The sequence below is a fragment of the Taudactylus pleione genome, unplaced genomic scaffold (assembly GCF_031769625.1).
Source record: "Taudactylus pleione unplaced genomic scaffold, aTauple2 ptg000053l, whole genome shotgun sequence".
Taxonomy (NCBI): Eukaryota; Metazoa; Chordata; class Amphibia; order Anura; family Myobatrachidae; genus Taudactylus; species Taudactylus pleione.
In genome coordinates this window covers 31,080,488-31,103,385 of record NW_028284455.1, presented here as the reverse complement: position 1 = coordinate 31,103,385, position 22,898 = coordinate 31,080,488, and the positions used below count along the sequence as shown (strand labels likewise).

Here is a 22,898-nt window from a genome sequence, read left to right as displayed (position 1 = left end):
ATTGTTCAGCGTTGCCTGGTGACCGACCTCACGTGGTGTGCGCCGAGTAAGGGATTCCGATGACGACATCATCATCAGCCAGACACGGTGGGCGGGAGCAGAGGGGGTGTCACTTTGGATGTTGGTGATGGGATATATAAAGGTATGTGTTTGGATATTTTGTTTATTCTGAAGACTGTTACATAAAACTGAAACGTCAACAACTTCACTAGCAGTGTTCTATGTCTTAGTGTCTGTGAGTGCCGCACCTTGTGAAATTTATTTTGGCTATTGCTGTGGGGGCACTCGGCAAAGGTTTTTTGACTGAGTATACGTGGCAAGAAGTTTGTCTTTAATATATTCTTAGCAGTTAGCGACAGTATTTGTTTTCTTATGTGTTATGGGGTAAGACCATTAATAAGCATGTGCTAAATTTGAATTGGTTTATTACAATAATACTGTTGACCAAAAATACATATTTATAAAATGATGAAAATCTTACTTATAACTATGAACTTTTTTTTATAAAAAAATTTTGAATGGCATAAAAAAAATTTTTTTTTTAATTAGGGAAGAAAAGTGTTGAACAAATTAAAGGAGCTACAGATTAACTACACAGTCTTGAAAGGACTTGCTGGTCAAGAAAGTGTTTCATCACGATGTCATGTGATTAATATTGCTGTGGAGATTTTCCTCATGTGTGGAAACTTAATTAGTGCATTTAAAGTACTAAAAGGTAAAACATGCAGTTAAATTTAATTTTTAAAACCTAAATTGTATTTATAAATGTATAGTTTACAAATGTTTGAGGCACACTACACAAGTTTCGGATTAATAGATCTACATTAAAAAGACACCAGATATTAGACCGTCAATAGGTCGACAGGGACAAAAGGTCGACATGTACAAATGGTCGACATGGTCAAAATCTCGGCATGAAAAGGTAGACACAAAAATGGTCGACATGTTGTTTTTTTTGTTTTTTTACTAACTTTAATCTTCACACTAACCCTCCCCTTGGTGCCTAACCCTAACCATTCCTTCTACTGCTTAACCCTTACCGTCGGGGTAAGTTCCTAATCCCCTGGTAAGTGCTTAACCCTTAAAAAAAAAAAAATTGTCCCTTTTTTGTGTCTACCTTTTTCATGTCGACCTTTTGACCCTGTCGACCTTGCATGTCGACGTTTAGCGTGTCGATCTTTTGTCCCTGTCGACTTATTGACTGTCTAACATCTGGTGTCTACCTAGACATTGTCGACCTTTTTACTGTAGATCTATCAACCGCATACCACCCTGCATAACTGAAAATATAGTATATTTATGAAGAATACCCAAAACAGTGTAACATTTTAAATAGTTGAAAATTTGTTGCTTTCTCTAGATGTGTTAACAGTTTTATTTTTAAAAATGTTTAATGTCTCACATGGGTTTTCAGTATTCTTGGACTATTAAGATAATGTCCAGTTTACACATGTAATGTTAAAATTCACAGGCTTATAAACCACTTCATCAATTGCCAAATAATAGACCCACGTCCTATTGCAAATATAAAATTTAGTCTTCCGGTTATGAAAGGTGAAATTTATTTTGAATGATAAACATTGAGGGTTGGCGGTTTGCATGTTCCACAGCTTTGTCCTAGCCTGTTGGAGCTGCTTATTTTTTATAGCATAGTTTCTTGGACCTCTCTGCCAAGCCCTTGACGAACACCTCTCCAATGCTTGCCTGCACATAGCTCACAAAACAATTACTTAACCCAGGGGTGAAGCTAGCCTTTCTGTCACCCAGGGCAGACCACCCCAGTAGTCCTCTACCCACTGGCGTCTTTAGAGAGGAGGGGGCCCGTGCGCGTCCCCCGTCACGGACCCTCTCCTCTCACCCCAGCAGCCGACTGAAGCGGCTGGCCAGCCACCGCAGAATCCGACTCTGGGCACTAGAGTGTGTCCAGAGTCTACTGCGCATGCGCAGTTCTCCGGGGAAATGCTGTTGCCGCTATTTTCCCGGGGATTTCCTCACATCGCATGTGCACAACGCCGGACATATGGCCGCGTCTGCTTTTCCCGGCATTTTGAAGAGCGCAGAGACCAGACGTGGGTCTTTGGAGAGGTGAGTTTTAGATAATATTGATGCAGGGTGCGGGTCCCTCCTGGACACCCATTATAGATATGCCACTGCCTCTACCTTTATGACCACCATATAGTACAGACTGCATCAGTAACTGACACATTTTACGGACAGGCAACTTTAGTGACAGCCATATGCAGCAGACAGCATCAAACTCCGAATTACATCCCTCAGTTTCTTACTCCTATTTAACCCCATCATATTAAACCCTTATTCTTAGTGTTTCCTACCATAGATTATACCACCCCCCACACACACCTCATAACCTAACTTACCCATTAGAGATCTCTTCTGCTGATTCAGTCTCTATCCTGTTGCAGCCACATAGCGATGCCCAGGAAATAGCTGTGATGCAGATACTGCCAAGGTTGTTGCTGTCAGGGGGAGGAGGCAGGCCATAGACAGACAGGGAAAACAGGTGCTGTGCGGCCTATTGCTGCAGAGCATAGACCCTGGGAGGTGATAACTGCACTGTCCCGCCTCTCCCTGGCATCACAGCTGAGATAGCTGCAACTACAGTTCTCAGTGCCCCCTTCCTCTGTCACCTGGGACACATCTCCCACCTGCCGCCAACACCCCCTATTTTTTGTAGCTCCTAAAGGCTCTCTTCTCCCTGAATTCTCTATTAATATTTCTCTCAGTGAATTTGTCTGCTCTTTTGGCCTCCACTATCACCTCTGATAATGAAAGGTAAATGTGTTTCTCATCCTCTGACCCCTCTAATTCTTTTATCATATGTGTCCCGACAGCTTCTCTTCCATCTCCGTCAGATGTCCAAATACTACCTCATCATTTTCACACTTCCTAGTATCACTACACCTCATCTGGTCTGCCTTATGCTTCACCACATTGCACTCCCCTTGTTGCAAATCCCTACTGTCTTGGTGTCATGCTTGACTCTGCCATCAGCTTCATGCATCCAGTCTTTTTTCACAACTTTACCAGTCTCTTGCTCAGTACCCATTTTTAACATTACTTTTTACCAAAAATTGTATTTATTCTCATGCTTCACTACTACAAACTCCTCCCTGACCTGTCTTTCCCCTTTACAATCATTTTAAATACCGCAGAATGTCTGATGTTACTCCCTACTCCACATCTGCTAATTTATACACTGACTCCCCATTTCCTCCACTTTCTCATTTACACGGACTCCCCATTTCCCCCAGAATTCAATTCAAGCTTTCACCTTCAAATCTATTAACAATTCCCCTTCATACATTTTTTACCTCATCATAATATGCTCTCAACCTTGCTTTTCAGGAGGCCTTTGTTCTATGCCTCTCTGGGTGCCACCTCCCATCTCCAAGACTTCCACTGTGCTAATTTCTATGTAAGGAACTTCCTAGCCTGCTGACCATACGCTCACCTTACATTCAGTCTTACAAGCCCTGTCTCAAAGCCCATCTTTTGACTGTAGTCTATCCTGAACATGCTCCGTGCATGTTCTATCAGCAACAAGTCCATATCTATTGTGAGTCCCACTACTAGCTCCTCTTGTCACTGCAGTGTCCTCTCCCTCTAGGTTCCTTGGTCTCACATTGTATTTTCTATGATTTGTAACTGTAGTGCTGCAGAGTTTTGTTTTATCTTACAAGTTGTCTCCCATATCCAAATATTCTGAAATACGGATTTTTTTCTACATCAGGGTCCATAGGGTAGCCACAGGATACCTTGGGGTATAGGTGATGAGACATCAGGCATCGGGCACCATAGAGTTAAGTTTTCAGTCCTCCCAGGATGCACTAGGGTCCCCCTCCTATACCCCGCCCCCGAGCCAAGGCATCTCGGTTTTCATTTGGTGCCCGGCCAGAGTCTGATGCACCTGTTTAGAGGGGGGCTAAGGATAGCCCCTGAAGTTTTCTTCTACAAGCAGATGTGGCTGCACATCTGGATGTACAGCATGGACAGTCAGTACTGACGTCCATGCTGTCTTCCCTACACCCCCGCCGGTACCAGAACGCCGGTACTGATCCGGGGATGCTGGTAAGCATCTGGGGTCACAGCTAGCGGTGACCCCAGATGTTTGGGACCATGGCCGGATTCAAGGGGGCAGCAGGTAAGCAGCGGGGTCCCGCGGTGGGACCCTGCTGAAACATGGTCCAGAGTCCCCAGGCAGGGGGATCCCTGGGGACTGGCTGCAGCGTGGAGGCAGGTACATAACCTGCGCTTCCACTACCCCCCTGGGACAGCAGACCGCGGCTGAGCGGTAGCGCTGCGGCGTCCCTGGGGTTAATTGCATGCCAGGGGAGCGCGCCTTCCCTGTACACAGCCGGCGCCTCCCCCGCTGCACACAGCCGGCGCCTCCCCCGCTGCACACAGCCCTCTCTGCTCTAGCTGACTGGCCCTGTGGCAGCGCTCCTCCCCCAGGCCGGCCTCCTCTCTGCTCCTCGGTGGCCATCTTTGCTGGAAGCATGGTGAGCGCTGCTGGACGCTGAAGATCGGTGGCATCGCGGTCTGGGTCCCCCGGCATACCTCTCCGTTGGATTAAGGTCTGTGTATATGCAGCGCTTTGTCCTATCATGGCTCTGTGTCTGTGTAGTTGAGGATCAGCGCTGATAGTGCAGGAATTGATTTCTTTGCATTGTTTGTGACTTCTGCTAGTGTCTGCTGCCTGTACTTTCACTTTCTACTGTCAGCCATTTCACTGTCCCTGATCTTTTTCTGCTAAAGCCCTTGCGGTGCGGTGATTGCAGGGTGGTCTCACACTATACTAACAAGTATCAGTGAGAGGGGTCACATACTTACCATCATGTCTGAGAGTGACTTTCCTCTCCAGCTTATGTGTACTACATGTAAGGTACCAATAGCGGAGGGTAATGCGGACGGGCTATGTCGGCAGTGTTATTTATTGGCGCGGCCAATTACTGTCACGGCTCCGGTACAGGAGCCGCCCTGGACTTGTTTCTTAAAACGCTTACAACCCTCGTGGGCTAGTTAGCTCCGCAGCCTGTGTTCCCACAGATGGGATTGTCCCAGCAGTCAGTGGTGTCGTCACCCATGCAGGGTTTCCCGAGACAATTGATGGTACCCCACAGTCTCCCTATTTCCCCTCCCCAGGTCTCTCAGGAGCCTGCGTGGGTTAATTCACTGACAAGTTCTGTACAGCACTTGTCGGACGTGTTATAGGGGAAGTCTGTGTTGAGGCCACATAAGCGGCCGATGGCGTCTCTGTCCGCTCCTTACGAGGATGACTACGTGACGTCTGATGATGGGGAGATTCTGGATCTTTCTGACCAGGAACCTCTCCGTACTAAAGAGTCGGACGCTAGGTCCAAGGTTTATATCCCTGGACTTATTCGGGCAGTCCGCACAGCTTTAGTGATTGAGGATGAAGATCCTCCGGTGTCCAAATCTAAATATGCCTTTTTTAAGGATATTAAGGGTGACGCCGCAGTGTTTCCTCTTTTGGGTCAGTTAGTGGACCATTTAGAGGAGGCGTGGAAACATCCTGGCAAACGGTATCAGCCTCAGAGACGCTTGGCGGTGGCTTATACGTTTGCGGATAATTATTTTTCTAAGTGGGAATCCCCTCCACAGGTGGATTCTCGTGTGACACGCCTAGTCTGAAGTGCCACATTGCCCATGCCCTCCATGTCTTCCTTGAAGGATGCTACGGACCGTAAGGTGGAGATCTGCCTAAAGTCCATTTATTCCCTTGCGGTGGGGCAACTGGGCCGGCTATGGCCATTTGTTGGGTAGCCAGGGCTATGGAGCGCTGGGCTGATAGTTTGGAGGCGTCTTCCGATTCTGACTGTTCGGCTGAACAGACCGAGTTGATAGGCAATCTCCGGGATTCGGCCACTTATATCAATGAAGCGGCCTTGGATATCAGTACCCTGGCGTCTCGGATTTCTTCGGCAGCTGTAGCTGCTCATCGCACCTTATGGTTGCGATCTTGGAAGGCGGACGCTGATTCCAAGAAGGGCTTGGAAGCTTTGCCTTTTAATGGTGAAGTCCTATTTGGTCCGGATCTGGACAAAATCGTAGCCACGCTGGCGGCAGCCAAATCGGCATGTCTTCCGTCTGCTGCGGTTCCTTCCGGTTCAGGTACGTCGGCCTTACAGGGCCCAGGGTAGGCCTAAGACACAGTCTTTTCCCCGACAGGCTGGCCCCAAAAAATCGGCCAAGCCCCGGAAACAGGCCTGGAGTACCAGACGTCCGGCCTCTAAGCCAGAGGACAAGTCTGCGGCCTGACAGTCCGGGCCTCCCTTTGAGGGATCCCAAAGTGGGAGGCCGCCTGCTGCAGTTCGCCCAGTGTTGGTCGGTTACCACGACAGACACTTGGGTTCTCGAGGTGGTTTCTCACGGGTACGCCCTCTCCTTTCGGCACAGGCCCCCGTCTCGATTCTTCACCACGGGTCTTCCATCAGACCGGAACAAATCCATGGAACTGCGGAAGGTTTTGCACACTATGCTCCAGGCTGGAGTTATAGTGCCTGTTCCATTCTCCCAGAAGGGCCAGGGTTTCTATTCCAATCTGTTTTTGGTGCAGAAACCCAATGGGTTGTATCGTCCGATCCTCAACCTCAAAGCACTCAACAAGTCTTTGCGGGTGCCGAGGTTTCGGATGGAGACCCTACGGTCCATCATTCTGGCGCTGGAACCTGGGGATTACATGGTGTCGTTGGACATACAGGACGCTTACCTGCATGTCCCTATTCTTTCACGCTATCAACAGTTCCTCAGGTTTGCAATCCGCAACGACCACTTTCAGTTCCGGGCGTTACCTTTTGGGCTGGCGACAGCACCACGTGTGTTCATTAAGGTGATGGCGGTCATGGCGGCTTCCCTGCGGCTGCAGGGAGTCCGCATGTTACCGTACTTGACGACCTTCTGTTGGTGGCAGGATCTCCAGAGCTCCTTCTACGCCACTTGGACCTGACCATTGCGGTACTGCAACGGCACGGCTCGTTGATAAACTGGCAGAAGTCCACCCTGATCCCGTCTCAGAGGATTCTGCACCTCGGAGCCTTATTGGACTCCGGACAGCAAAGGATCTTTGTGACGGGGGAAAAGATCTCTGCCTTGCAGTTGAGGGTGCGCAGTTGTCTGCGGAATCGCCATGTGTCTCTGCACTCGGCAATGAGGTTACTGGGCTCCATGGTGTCAGTATTCGACATGGTGGAATATGCCTAGTTTCACTCCAGACCTCTGCAGCAATTGATCCTGTCCAAATGGAATGGACTGCCTCAGAGTCTAAAATCCCAGACGATGGTGCTCACTCCGGAGGTTCGCCTGTCCATAGCCTGGTGGTTGCAGACGACCCATCTCAACAAGGGTCGTCCGTTCTGGGTGGCGAATTGGGTCCTGTTGACAACGGACGCCAGTCTTCGGGGCTGGGGAAGCAGTCACGGGTCCACACTTGTTCCAGGGCAGGTGGACTCGGGCGGGAGCAGAGCTTCCAATAAACATCTTGGAACTCCGCGTGGTTTTCAATGCTCTCCAGCAGGCACATCAGGTTCTCCAAGGTCACCCAGTGCAGGCCCAGTCAGACAACTCTACCACTGTGGCCTACATAAATCGGCAAGGAGGAACCCGAAGTCTGGCGGCTCTCGTAGAGGTGTCCCGAATCCTGGTTTGGGCAGAGCGCAATCTCACGGCCATATCAGCAGTATTCATACCGGGAGTCCTAAACTGGGAGGCGGACTTTCTCAGTCGCCAGGACGTTCATCCGGGGGAATGGTCTCTGCACTAGGACGTCTTTCAACTTCTGGTGGACAGGTGGGGTCTTCCAGAGGTGGACGTTCCGGTTTGCTTATCTGTTTCCTCCATTTTCCCTTCTTCCACGGGTAATCCGGAAATTCAAACAGGAAGGAGGGACGCTCCTGTTGATAGCTCCCACGTGGGCCCGGAGGCACTGGTTCTCAGACCTCCAGGGACTGTCCGTGGACATTCCTCTGCAGTTGCCGTTACGCCCGGACCTCCTGTCACAGGGTCCTTGTCTTCACCCGGACCTGACTCGGCTGTCTTTGACGGCGTGGCTGTTGAGACGGCCATGTTAAGGTCCAGGGGGTTTTCCAGCTCTGTAGTTTAAACAATGCTAAGGGCTCGTAAACCATCCTCTGCAAGCATATACCATAGTGTGTGGCATACGTTCTTCCAGTGGTGTCGGCCGAGAGGTTATGCTCCTCGGGAGTTCCGTCTGTCTAGAGTATTAGCTTTCCTACAGGCGGGACTGGACCATGGGCTTCGCCTTGCGTCTCTGAAAGTGCAGGTGTCTGCCCTGTCCGTAGGATTGCTGCAATCCCTGATGTGCGCACCTTTATGCAAGGTGTTCTCAGAATTCAGCCACCTTTTGTTCCAACGGGGGCGACTTGGGATTTAGCTGTGGTCCTGAGGGCTCTCCAGGGACCGCCGTTTGAACCACTGGGCTCAGTGGACCTCAAATGGCTGACAGCTAAAACTATTTTCCTTCTGGCCATTGCTTCGGCCAGACGTGTTTCTGACTTAGGGGCTCTCTCCTGTAGACCCCCTTTTCTGATTTTTCATAGGAACTGGGCGGTGCTGCGCACTCGTCCTGGTTTCCTTCCTAAAGTTGTTTCCAGTTTTCGGCTTTTAACTCACCTGATCTTTCAGTGGGTGAGGCCACTTTGGACGTTGTGCGGGCCTTAAGGATCTATGTTGACCGCACTTCTTCTTTTAGGAAGTCAGACGCCTTGTTTGTCCTCTATGGCTTCCGTAAAAAGGGTTGGCCTGCTTCAAAACAAACTTTGGCAGGCTGGATTTGTATGGCCATTTCAGAAGCTTATCTTCGTGAAGGCCTTCCGGTTCCTTCCTCTGTAAGGGCTCATTCCACTAGGTCTGTGGGTCCTTCGTGGGCTGCTCGACGTGGTGCCTCTGCAGTCCAGATCTGCAAGGCTGCCACATGGTCCTCGGTCCATACCATTACGCGTTTGACACCTTTGCCTCTCAGGATGCTTCCTTCGGGCGGCGGATTCTCCTTTCAGCACAGGAGCGTCCCCACCCTTGAAGGATACTGCTTTGGGACATCCCCAAGGTATCCTGTGTATACCCTATGGACCCTGATGTAGAAAATGAGATATGGTAAGAACTTAACTTTGTTATCTCTATTTAAACGAAGTCCATAGGGTTCCACAGGACTCCCACCCTGTCGCACCTGTGCTGCTGGGCTTTGCTCTGGTCACCGGTTTTTCCGTCTCCCTCTGGTGAGAATGTGATTCTTGTGTGTGTCCAGATCTTTTTTCTCTCTTCCTTCTCCTCCTCCGGCCTATGGCTTGGTACGTAACTGAGATGCCTTGGCTCGGGGGCGGGGTATAGGAGGGGGACCCTAGTGCATCCTGGGAGGCTGAAAACTTAACTCTATGGTGCCCGATGCCTGACGTCATCACCTATACCCCAAGGTATCCTGTGGAACCCTATGGACTTCGTAGAAATAGAGATAACAAAGGTAAGTTCTTACCATATCTCATTTTTTTTTTTTTTTTTAAACATGACTGAGATAGTGAAACCTTTACATTCTGATGGTTCACTGTACAGAAACTTTGTTTAAGGCACAAATATATTAAAAATAATGTATACAGTTTACCTTCAGACTGTCTATAAGTTGTGTATGAAACACAAATTAATTTCATGTATGTACACGAACTGTTTGATGCACAAAATTATTTAAAATATTGTATAAAATTACCTGCAGGCTGTGTGTATAAGGTGTATATAAAACATAAATGCATTATGTTTATAGATTTGGGTCCCTTTCCCAAGATATCTCATTATGGTATGCAATTATTCCAAAATATGGAATATTCCAATATCCAAAATACCCCTGGTCCCAAGCATTTTGGATATGGGAGGCTCAACCTGTACTAATGCTGGGCATACACGGCCAGATAAAATGTCTGTCAGACCGACAGACGTTTCATCTGGCAGCCTGCCAGTCGCAGATGTCGTCGGCATACACTGAGAGAAATCTCAGTGTATCAGCCCGACATCTGTGCTCCGCCCCCGGGGGAGGAGACATTTCCCTGTTCCTTCCGTAGGAAGGAACTCAGGAAATGTCCGTCTGTCGGCCGCGGCTGGGCATACACTGCCCGCTGCCGCCAACAGTTTACCGGGTAAATATCGCATCGGACGGTCATGCTGGACAATATTTAACCCTCGGTCTTCCGCGCACACGCGACAATTATCGGGGCGATCCGCCGATATCAAGCGGATCGCCCCGATAATTGTAGCGTGTATGGCCAGCATAACATTGTGTTGTAAGGGGTAAGGAGATTCCTAGTTATATTTGCACAAGTAATAATCACCAAAAAAAGTGGTTACCTCAGCTACAGGAAAAATAGTTGCGGGCTGGTGCAAGCAGGGCTAGGGTCATAATTAACAGCTTGGCTGCCTCTCCCAGAGCTACAGATCTTCCCCGTCCTCCTGGGCTGTATGGCCCAGAACAGTTAACAAATTTCAGACTCCTTAGGTTTTATGGGCACATTTCCTTTATACTGAGAACATGGGGGGGCAGAAATTTCCACTATAGTGATCCAAACATTGTTAATTATCTGAACCCAGTCAGTCATAAAGAGCCCAATTGCTTTTCACAAACACAGCCAATTATTACCAATAGCCCTTTGGAGGCCGTTGCCCTGGTTTTTTTTTGTTTGCTTTTTTCTTTTGTTGCTGCTTGCCATGGAAAGCACCAGCCCTGCATTGACCAACCTTGGACTGGTTTTCTCTATAGCAGGAGCATCATCAATAGCTGTGTCCCTCTTATAGTGTGTAAACCATTGCAAGCGATCAGCCATTTGCTGTTCTCCACTATGGGTTATCACAAATTAAACTTGCTTTGATTTCCGCAACTTTTAAAAGGAAATTTCTAACAGTGCTGTCCAAACATTTCCATTAAGAGGCCCGCCATGCTCTTTAACAGCTTACAGAAGATGTGAAATAATGCTGAATCATTTTGGGGGGGTTGAGAGCGGCATCTAGCCAGATGGACAGCAGTTGAGCTGGCTTACACTAGAACAGGATGCAGTCATCGTGTTGATAGATAGGATGTTGTCCCATTGATTTGTCAATATGTTAAACAAGGCGACGTGCTGCATGTCAACATGATGAATGTTGCCAAAGCATACCAAACCTTTCTAGATCACCTGTCTTTTTCTTTCATAAACACAAGCAATCAATTAATATGTAACTAACACAGTAAGAGACACTATTTATAAAACATCAAGTTCATGAAACCCTATGAACAAGCTTTGCTAACCTGTGGCTTTCCAGCTGTTGTGAAAGTATAAGTCCCAACATGCTTTACCAGCTGATCCTTGGTAGGGTTTGCTGGGACTTGTAGTTTCACAACAGCTGGAGAGCCACAGAGGTTGGTCAGGCCTGCCCTAGAAGGACCACAGATTTTATAGCAAAAGACCCTCGAACAGTATTTTTGCCATACTATACTTTGTGTTGCTGCAATGTATTAGAGTTTGGGGCGGGCTGGCTTTGTTCAATTAATTTGTACTCAAACAACGAGATTAGTGGGTCCAACAACTATTCATAAGTGTAATACATTTGAATTTCTGGAGATAATATATTTGTCGTTTAACTGACTTTATCCCAGAGCATAAAACAATGCAAAACTCCAAATCAGTCTGCAAAAGTTGTTGAAAAGCAGGGCCATAATGGAAGTCTCTATAAGATAACAGACATGGGGGTAATTGTAATAGGCTGCTGCTTTGAGACGTCGGCAAGACTGCGTGGTGTTTTATAGTAGCAGTATTTTAATAGGCAAAATCAACCTGGTTTTGGTAGCTAAAACAACTCTACTTTAAAACATTGGGCATTCTCACATATTAGTCACCGATGTCTCAAAGCCGCAGCGTATTACATTTACCCCATGGTATTTATTCCCATCTCTTCATTGCAAGAGAAAAGAAAACACTTCAGAACTATATTAGGCCTCAGATTTGTCTATCAGTTTATCAAATGAAAACATTTTGCATGGGATATCTACAGTTCATATTTGCAGTCATAGAATCAGGATACCTAATGATTTTTATACAGTGCATCCGGAAAGTATTCACAACACTTCACTTTTTCCACATTGTTATGTTACAGCCATATTCCAAAATGGAATAAATTCATTTTTGTCCTCAAAATTCTACACACAATACCCCATAATGACAACGTGTAAAAAGTGTTTTTGAGATTTTCGTAAATTTAATTAAAAAAACTAAAAAAAAAACTAAGAAATCACATGTACCATATATACTCGAGTATAAGCCGAGTTTTTCATCACAAAAAATGTGCTGAAAAAGTACCCCCTCGGCTTATACTCGAGTCAAGTGTAGCGCTGACCGGACAGAGTTCGGTCAGCGCTACACACTGCCAAACACACAGCCGCCGGAGCCGGCAGCTGCGTGTTTGGTGTAATCAGCAGCCGCTGAGAGTCTGTCAGACTCTCAGCGGCTGCTGCTACTCCCACTGCGGGAGCCATCTTCCGGCTCCCGCAGTGGGTGATGGGAGACACGTCGTCGTGACGACGTCTCTCCCATGCAAAGCGGCCGGAGGAGCGGACAGCGGCGGGACCAGGAGCGGGAGTTTAAGGTAAGTGTTTATTTTTTTTAAATTCTTTTCACGCGTCTCTCTACTAGGGGGGGGGGGGGGGACTACAGGGGGCGATGACTACAGGGGGCACTACCAGGGGGCGATTACTACAGGGGGCACTACCAAGGGGCACTAAAAGGGGGGATTACCGCTGGGGGAACTACAAGGGGGGGATTACTACAGGGGGCACTACCAGGGGGGGATTACTACAGGGGGCACTAAAAGGGGGGATTACCACTGGGGGATCTACCAGGGGAGGATTACTACAGGGGCACTACCAGTGGGGGATTACTACAGGGGGCACTAAAAGGGGGGATTACTACTGGGGGTACTACCAGGGGGGGATTACTACTGGAGGCACTGAAAGGGGGGATTACCACTGGGGGCACTACCAGGAGGGATTACTACTGGGGGCACAACCAGGGGGAATTACTACTGGGGGCACTACCATCTGCTGCCATTTCCCACACTAGGCTTATACTCGAGTCAGTAAGTTTTCCCAGTTTTTTGGGGTAAAAGTAGGTACCTCGGCTTATATTCGGGTCGACTTATACTCGAGTATATACGGTACATAAGTATTCACAGCCTTTGCTCAATACTTTGTTGATGCACATTTCACAGCAATTACAGCCTCAAGTCTTTTTGAATATGATACCACAAGCTGGGCACACCTATCTTTGGGCAGTTTCGCCCTTTCCTCTTTGCAGCACCTCTCAAGCTCCATCAGGTTGGATGGGAAGCGTCGGTGTATAGCCATTTTCAGATCTCTCCAGATCTGCACTGTAGATCTCAGAAATGCATGTCTTCATATTCTAAAGGCCCCCATTCAAGGGGCGATTTTTCACACAATATGGCCGTTTTGACTGATTGTAACGACCAATCGTGTGAAAAGTAGTGTTTTCATACACGAATACAATGCGATGCGCGTCCCTGGAGTTGTGTATCAGCATCGTAGATCAGATGGTTTTGCAGAAAGATTTTGACAGATCAGTACGATGTGACACATCTTAATACATCGGACCGTATGGTCGTTTGTACAATCGTATCTTTTCTAAATACAAATCGTACAGAATGTCAAGGGAAGAATTTTCAAGGGAATCGTATGCGAGATCGGATCGGATACAAATCGCCCCGTGTATGGGCACCTTTATATTAAGGGCTCATCAGAAGTTGTACAAATTTTACATACTAGGTCACAATTTTCAGTTCAAGTCTTCCATCTGGGTTATACAGAGCTTACAAAGATCTAGGTGTGGCTCATTTAACACTAAAATGTATATATTTTTATTTGGATATATATACAGTACTTGAAAAGGGAGTTCTAATACTCCCACAAGGAGTCAGTCTCTGGGCACAGAGAGCATAAAAAGGCCATCATCAAGCAGATATCCCACAGCAAGTGTGAATGTGTTTTTTAGGATTCTTTTCGGATTATTTTCCTCCAAAATTGTAGGTTCTACCATAGTTTCATGTAAGACCGTTACAAAGGAATTTGCTCTGAGAATGGACAGCCAAATATGTCTTACAATAGCAGTCATGGAAATTCTGGGCTAAAATATGGAAAAAGTTTGTCTAGAGAAGCCAATATAAGTTTGTCTAATTGCAGATACAAACCAATCCATTTGGGGAGTCCACTACAAGGTAAGGTGTAACTCAAGCGAGATAGATGAGCTTTCCATGAAATCTATTGGAAACAAAAGCTGGGATGCCATCTTTAGAGAGACAGAGCTCCCAAAAACATCATTCAGGTGTTATCAGACATGAAACAGTAATGTTCTTCCTCTAAAAATACAGATTTGTTCCACCCTGATGGTATAGTGGGAAGTACAGAATCCACTTTCTATTAGTGTTCTTTATATGGTGGGAGAGAATTTGACCCACGGTAATCCACATTAATGGAACATTAATGATGCTATTTCAATTTCTCAGAGGAATAAAAGTCCAAGCCGCCCAAACAGTAATAGGGGGAGATTTATCAAAGCTTGGAGAGAGCGAAAGATCCAACCAATCAGCTCCTGTCATTTTGCAGACTGTTTAAAAAATGACAGAAGCTGTTTGGTACTTTATGTTCTTTCCAAGGTACGATACATCTCACCCAAAGTACCAACAAAACCAGCTGCTAACCTGTCATTTTTCAAACACAGCTTGTGAAAAATGACAAATTTGATTGGTACTTTCTTTTGCAGGATGGTTTAGAGATAGGACATTCCCCAAGTATTCACAAAGTCAAGTTTGCAGCACTAAGCTGCTTTCTGGTCGTTCATCTACAGTACTCTTTCTATAGGTAGCCAAATGCTTCGAACCTCAGGTAAAGCCTGTCTCGGCACCATGCAGAGCCGTAACTAGACTTTTTGCTGCTCTGTGCCAGAAAGAGCATTGGCGCCCCCCTCATTTTTCAAAGGGACATAATGCACCCAAAAAAAGGCCATGGCTTCATGGGGAAAGGCCAGGGAAGAGATGGGAGAGGCCAGGAGATACTGGGGATGAAATAAGAGGAAGCTACAAGCAAGAATAATAATAAACAGAAATTTGACAGGCCCAAACAGCGCCCCCTGACCTGTGGTGCCCTGTGCGATGGCATCGGCCAACCTACCCTAGCTACGGCCATGGCACAATGGAACTTCAATTTAGTTCTTCAGGCTTAACAGAAAAACCTTTTTAACCTCTTAAGAAAATTTCCCAAAAAAGGACAACTCTGAAAGTGATCTTCTGGTAGCAATAGCTTCTGCCTGAAGGATACATACTGTTCACTCCACACATTATGGTGCAATGCAACTTTATATGAATGTTTCATGATAGGCTGGTCGCTCAATTCCAGTATAATCAGGAACTAATCAATCCTATCTTTCCAATACCAAGAAAACCGAAAACAGGCCTTACTCTGGATTTAGTAAAGCTTGTAATTTACACCTGGACCATAGTAAAACAATTAGAGAAACAAAGCTTGTTAGTGTTGCAAGAGGGAGCTCATAAAACTTGGCAAGGAGGTTTAGAGATTGCATTACCAAGGCGATCTATGCAAAAGCAAAGGAAGTTTCACATTTTATCAATTCAGTCAGAGCTATCTTTATTTCATATAGTGAGAAGGCACCAGACATGTCAGTGACTCGGGATGCAACTCTTTAAATACATTTTACTAAACATTAAAGACTTTGATGTTTCGGTCTTAGCGAAAGTCAGATTTGGGAAAAAAGTAACCTGGGGCCAGGAATAAATGATCTGCTTAAATGCTGCCATCTAGTAACGGCTGTCACGGAGGTAAGAAAGGAAAACTGATAAGTATGACCTGTTAATTTGATTCCTCCAATGCTGTAGAGCTTCATGCCCTTTGTATTGTGATGCACTGCTATGCTTTTGTTGTGCTATGAAAGAAACAAGAGACAATGGAGAAAAGGAGGAGAATTTATACTTTTTTTTTTTGTTAAATTCTATTTGTGTTGACACAGAAATAACTTGTTAATGTCATAGTGCAGCGTTCCACAAATGTGGCCCTCAAGGCACCCTAACAGTTCAGGTTTTAAGGTTAGCCATGTTTGAGAACAGATAGCCAAATAATAATGAATGAGGTACTGTCACCTGTACTTAAGAACAAATATCCTTAGAACATGAACTGTTAGGGTGCCTTGAGGACCGAGTTTGGGAACCATTGGCCTAGAGGGGATCAAGTGAATTGTAGCAATCACTCCATTGTGGAAATATTTTATAATAATTAGAGCATTTGGAATGGTTTAATATTGAGTAGGACCTAATAGTGTATTATTTGCTAATGTTCCTAAATTATCTACCATTATGATCATTCTAGAGTCAGATTGGATAATAAACACAACAACGTGGCCTTGCGAAAGGATGGATGTTTTGAAGCGTCACAACTTGCTATGTGCATTAGTACAAGAAACCCTGTCTAAGAACATGTTCACCATGTGCTTTGACATTCTCCAAAATCTGCCTGGATTCCAGGAATCACAAGGTAATCACATTATTATACTGAAGCTGGTTGGAGGGCAACATTCCATTCAAAGTGGGCATTTTTTTATTTTTTTATGTAAGAGTAGTGAGTCAGTGAGTCGGATATAAATGTTTATTTTGTTCTGCTAGATTCTTCACTCCACTCCCGGCCTATTGCGTGCAAATTCTTTGTGTGTTCTTCTAAACTAATAATCATCACATAGCCACTTGTATTCAGTTATGTATTAGTCAAGAAGTTGCCAAAGAAACCAAGTAGAGCTGAACTAATTAAATGCATATGTGAAAGGAAAACACTGCTGGAGGAATTGCTTAATGGGCACAGCTACAGGGGGCATTGCAGAAGGGCCACAACTACTGGGGGCATTGCTTAATGGGCACAACTACAGGAGGGCACTGCATATGGGGCACAGCTACAGGGGGCACAGCATAATGGGTACTGGCATTCTCAATGTATTTTATGTGGTTCTGGATTTCAATATGTATTTTATGTGGATCTGGCTTGTTTCTGTTTATTTTATGTGAACGGTGCTCTTTCAAGGTTTTCTCTATTGCTCTGGCTTTTTCTTTCACTTCAACAGTGAAAAATGTATATTGGGAAGATTACATAAAATGTGTATTTTCACTGTCCTGGGCTCACCCCCAGCGTGACTAAAAACGGGGGTGTGACACAAGGTCATGCTCCTGCAAATGTCATACCAAAGGCGTGGTCTTGTGACAGCTAGGCCATGCCCCATTTTTTCTCACGCGCCTGCAGCGCGCGCATGCTATCGGCTCTTTCACTTTACTTTATATATTTTTTGGCTCTTTGCTTCCAACTAGTTGGCCACCCCTGCTCTAGAGTGAAAACTGAATGTGCATATGCAGTCTGAATCCTTGCTTATATTAGAAAACTAATGGTGCGTACACACGGGACGATTTGGAACACCCGCGATTATCGCTGAATGATTTCCCTTGAAATTTCCTGTGTATTTAAATGGAGCTGAATTCAAATGCCAATGATTGATCCAAGTGTTTCGTGAGGTGTGTATATTGGGCAGATGTTTCAGGAATGTTGGGATGGGCTACCATGAGGGAATAAATAGGTGGGGGCCATTTTAAAACACTGCATTTCTTGCTTTGTGGCTAGTTCGGTTTGGTTTATGCCTGCTGAACGCTGTTGCATTGTTAATTTGCTTGGCTTTGTTTTATGGCTTGCCAAACAAGTGCGTCTATTGTGCTGTCGTGATGGATCCTATCCGCTATCGCCAATTAGTTGCTTATGCAGAAGTCACGATTTTGTCCAAAAGGGAGAGGGCCAAGAGGAGGAGATGGCCTCGTTCCTGTTGGACAAAGGAGTGGCTGCTGTGGAGGGATACCCTCTCTAACATGCCTCTTCTGAAGGAGATTCGTCAGAATAATCCGGATGACTGACAGAATTTCTTGTGGATGGACGAGGTCACGTTCCAGGAGTTGCGGCTTGTGACCCCTTTCATCCAGAGGCAGGATACCAACATGTGGAGGTTGATATCGGCTGAGTAGAGGCTGGTGGCTACCCTGTGCTTCCTAGCTACTGGAAGATCTCTGGCTGATCTGAAATTTGGAACCATGATTTCACCCCAGGTTTTGGGCATCATCATCCCCGAGATCTGTCTGGCCATATACAGGGCCTTGAAGTCCGAGTATTTCAAGGTAAGGATTTTATTTTTTATAAAGTATGCACTGTGGTATATGCAAGCAAATATACACTGTATATGACCTTGTGCCCCCTAGCCGTATAAGCAGTTGGGTGCAGGGTCACTGGGTCCTTTGGGGGTGGGTGTGCACTGCATTTCCTGCGCCCATATTTTATTAGCAATGTCCTACATCGAGTGTTTAATACCCCTTTTGCCATAACAGTGCCAGACCCGGGTTATTGTACGTGAACGCACAGCAACCCGGGTTAATAAGCATTGTGAAAGGTTCCCATTGAAATATACCGGCTTGAGTGAACCAGCATTTTCAAACTGGTAGCGAGCAGGGTGGAACAGAAGTGCACCCTGACTCGCAGTGTAGTGTGAAAGGGTATCCTGGGGACTGTTCACTGCATAGGGAGAGCCACTGTTTGGAGATTCTCTTCTCCATGCGCCGGCTCTGCAGTGATGGTGGTGAAGTCATGGAGCTGGAATTATTGCCTTGTCTGGTTGCTACTTTGTAAGGGGTCTCAGGCGTTGTGAAAGGAGTATCCGTGCATCATTAAACATCAATTAAATGCTACAGCCAAAAATGCTCCTGCCAAGAAATGCACATGGGCCCATTTCCATATTTACTTGCCCCTGTATGGACCAAAAGTATTGTGTAAGTCGCGGTGTCTGCTCCCCCCAGTTCAAAATAGACCTTTACTGTTTCCAAATAATATATTGTATATTGTGTTATCCGTAAATTATTTGTCTAAAATTTACTTTATTCTTTTTCAATTTGTAGTTCCCATCGACCGTAGAAGATTGCCCAACCATCGCTAAGGATTTTTAAATGAAATGTAACTTTCCTAACTGTGGCGGTGCCATTGACGGCAAACACGTCAGAATTACCCCACCAAGCAAATCTGGCTCGTTCTACTTTAACTTCAAAGGATATTTTAGGTTTGTCCCCAGGCTGTTTTCTGCGGGCACATCGCCCGGCAGAAGCAGCCTCCCTCCCAGCACTTTACCCCGCCGACCCCTACTGTGGAACGCTGGCCTCTGAAGTGACCGGAGGCTAGAGAAGCCTCCAATCGTTTCAGAGGCAAACTTTACAAGTGATGCAGTGCACGGGTAATGTCATGACGTCTCCCGCGACGTAAGGAGCCTACCCCCGCGTGCCTGCTGGATCTAGTTAAATCCAGTCAGAGCAAGGAAGTGGGAGCACAAGCGGCGAGCAAGGTAAGTTCTGGGCAGAGACTGGGACCAGTCTGGGGTACTGTTTTAAGCCTGGGCGCACTGCATTAGGGACCAGCCTGGGGGCACTGCATAAGGGACACTATTTAAGCCTGGGGACCACTACATAAGGGACCAGTCTGCGGGCACTACTTCAGCCTGGAGGCACTGTATAAGGGCAAAGCAAAACTACATGGCGCAATATATAAAGGGGAAAACGGGGGCACTGTATAAAGGGCACAAATACAGGGTACAATGCATATGGGGATAACTACAGGGGGCACTGCATAATGGGCACTTTTGACTGAGAGCCAGTGGGGGGAGCAGCCTGAGACCTGTTGGGCTGGAATGGTAAGGGAGATGCCCCTTTTCCTGGCGCACGCATAACTGCGAAGGCCCCCACCTCTTGATGCCACCCAGCTGGAAAAAATTTCTGGGGGGAACACTGGTCCTTATGGCAGTAGTCAGTGCCAATCACGAGGACGTGAGGAAAAGATGGACCTCTGATGGGTCTTTTAAAAAGACAGTCTTCTACAATAGAATGGTCCACACCACCTTAATTTACCATCCAATGTACTCATGGCTTGAGTTTTGTATTTGTCGCTGATAAGGCATTCACCTTACATAAACACATTAAAGTCCTTTGGGGATACGGCTTTAAAACAAGGGAGAGGCAAATTTTTAACTATAGACTGTCCAGGGTATGGCGGACAGTTGACAATGCATTCGGCATTTTCAGTTACAGGTTTCCACACTCCAGTAAATCTCAGGATTGATAAAATATATAGTGGTGCTTGACTCCTGTGCTCTGCACAATTTACTTCAAAGGAAAGCCCAAAGGCAAATACCAATAACAGCACCAGATTTTGCTGAACCTGTTGAGGTAATGTGGGCCTCTGTGAGTTGTCTGCCAGTACCACATGCTAGCACAGCAGCTGCGAAAGAGGTCAGAGCAGTAACTGGCATATTTTAATGCAGAAGGGGCTATGGCCCTGATTCAGAGCCGGATGCTCTGACCCACAGCTAATGCGAGAGGCCAGGATGATGGTCGCGATGGTCACGGCCATCGGGCTTGCAACGAGACCCTTGTGGTAGGGTCTCGTGGCCGCAAGCCCCAGAGAGCTTTCGGCTCAAACAGAGCCGAAAGCTCTCCCACTGACATCACTTGTGATGTCAGTGGGGCCGCCTCCAGACTGTAGGCATTCTCATGGGAACGCCTCCGTCTGGGCAGCCACCCCCCCGGCCTGCCCACTCAACATCGACAGCACGCCCCCTTTGGTGCTAGACCCGGAGCGACGGATTGCCCGTCGCTATCCGGGTCTCGCGCATGCGCACAACGGAGCTGGCTCCGTCATGTGCTTTGGGCCACCATCTACCCGGTTGCGAGCGCTCAGCGCTTGTGACCGGGTCTGAATCAGGCCCTGTGTCATGGCAGGATGAACATATTGCTTAAGGTGCATACACACGTAACGATTTTGTAACCAACGATTATCTGTCAGATTTTGCCTTGAAAAGTGAACGATTTTTGTAATGAAAGATTTTTACATAGATGAACGAAAAATGGTCCTTTTCTTAATGAAAAATGTTGGACAGTCTGAAATTAACTACAAACGGGAGCGCGCTTGAACGATTTTTGTTCATTGTTATAACTCAGAAACTGAACGATTTTTTGAACGATAACGACAGGAGAGCAAGAACAATGAAGATCCAGATTACAGGTGGTACGTATCCTAAACCTCCCCTCTTCTCCCCACCAAACAGCCCTCCTTCATTGTGGTGTAAGAATACCCTGCATGGTGCTTAACCATTATGTTCCCCCAAGTAGTGGCTTAAACATTTCACCCCCATAAACACATACATCCCCACCCCTCCCCCCCTGTAAAAGTGTAGGTGCACTGGTCTTAATTCATTTGTTCCCAAATAGTTTACTTTTAAAATTACACCTATACACATTTTTACTTTATTAACTATGTTAAAATCTACGCCACAAATAACAAGACACACAACCGTTTTTTTTTTTTTATTTTACCTAAATAAAAAAACTTTGAGTTCTGGACAGGGTTCCATGATTATCACCAAGCCAATGACTGCCTCTAGAGTAAAGAAAACTCAGATCAGAACATTAAGGCACTTGAGCTGTTGGTGATGTATAGCAATGACCCCCCAAAAAAAGCAAACATAACTGAGTAAAAGGAAAAATGCAGAAATTTCTGAAGTGTCCGCGGAAATCTAAAACAAATATATAGATATAGACAACGGGAAACTACAGTAGAGAAACTCCTCTTTATGGTAGGATGAACTACTCAACATCATCCTCGAGAAAAGGCCGGAAAAATGCTTGATAAAAAAACGGAATTTAAAAAAATCACAAATTAAAAAACTGGTCATCGCTCTGAACAGTGGACTGTGCACTCCGCCATGCAGAGTGCACGCCGCTCGTGGAGGGCCCAGGGAAGTTTGTTGGTGGCGCAGGGCTTCCCGACGCATAATGGTGATAATACTGTGGAGGAGCGTTTGGGGAATGCGATAGTGGGGGGATGAAAACTACTGGTTTCAGGGGGAGTGGGCTGCGGAGGGGTATATGGGCTTGGTGTTGTGTTTGTCGATTTCATCGACCAAAGCACGAGGCGCCTTCTCATATACAACCCTTATGAAATACAGCTGGCTTTGGGGCTGCATTTTCCGCATTTTATGAGTGATGTTCATACCAAAAATAGAACAATCATCCGTGGGAGTGTAAAGTATCTCCTCCACACGCTTCAAAATTGATCTGTCCTAGAGGTGTCAGAGATTGAGAATTTCTTGACAGTGGTGAATGTCCTACGCCTCTTTCTAGCAAACACTTGTGGCGGTGGAGGTGACTCCTCTGTTGGTCTCGTCAATTTCTTGGAGCGCACTGGCCGGAGTGTCAGGATACACTTCCGTTGGATGGAACTAGGAGAGAAATAAATGTTAATATTACAACCAAAAAATATTAAAATTTTTTGTTACATTATTTAGAATATAAATACAGAAAAGGCGGTCAGCGCTCCTGAAGAGGGGGTTGGATGGCACCACTAGCTGCTACCTCAGGGAATGTCCTATAGTTCCCGAATTAAAGGTATTATCATAACAAAGGGGGAAGGGAGGAAAAGCGCTCTGTGGTGAGTAGGGTAAATGAGTGATATATATGTCTGTCTGAAAATGTCAATAAATCATAGTCAATATGAATAATTAATAAAATATCTGGTCGGCAAAAACTTGGGGCTGAGAATTCGTGGTAATCAATATACTGTCCCAGATGGAGAGGAAATATCAATATGCGGGAAACTGGTGGGCAATAACTTTCGGCTGGGTGTTCAATGTGTAATCCAAAATCCCAATTAGACTTGGTGTGTAATGGTGTTTGTGCTTATCAGTCGCACTATA

The 22,898-nt window shown here is 46.2% G+C and overlaps 1 protein-coding gene across 5 annotated transcripts in view; it reads left to right on the top strand.

Annotated features, from left to right (window-relative positions):
- Positions 1–22,898, top strand: part of TOPAZ1 (testis and ovary specific TOPAZ 1) — a 238,509-nt gene that overhangs the window by 155,491 nt on the left and 60,120 nt on the right. For 4 of the 5 annotated variants that reach the window (XM_088463597.1, XM_088463599.1, XM_088463608.1 and 1 more), the window contains exons 16-17: positions 550–715; positions 16,457–16,621. In XM_088463597.1, coding sequence (XP_088319723.1) covers positions 550–715; positions 16,457–16,621 — 331 coding nt within the window. Of the gene's footprint in view, positions 1–549; positions 716–16,456; positions 16,622–17,439; positions 17,521–22,898 lie in introns of those variants that run through there. The other variant, XM_088463587.1, reaches the window with a different exon arrangement.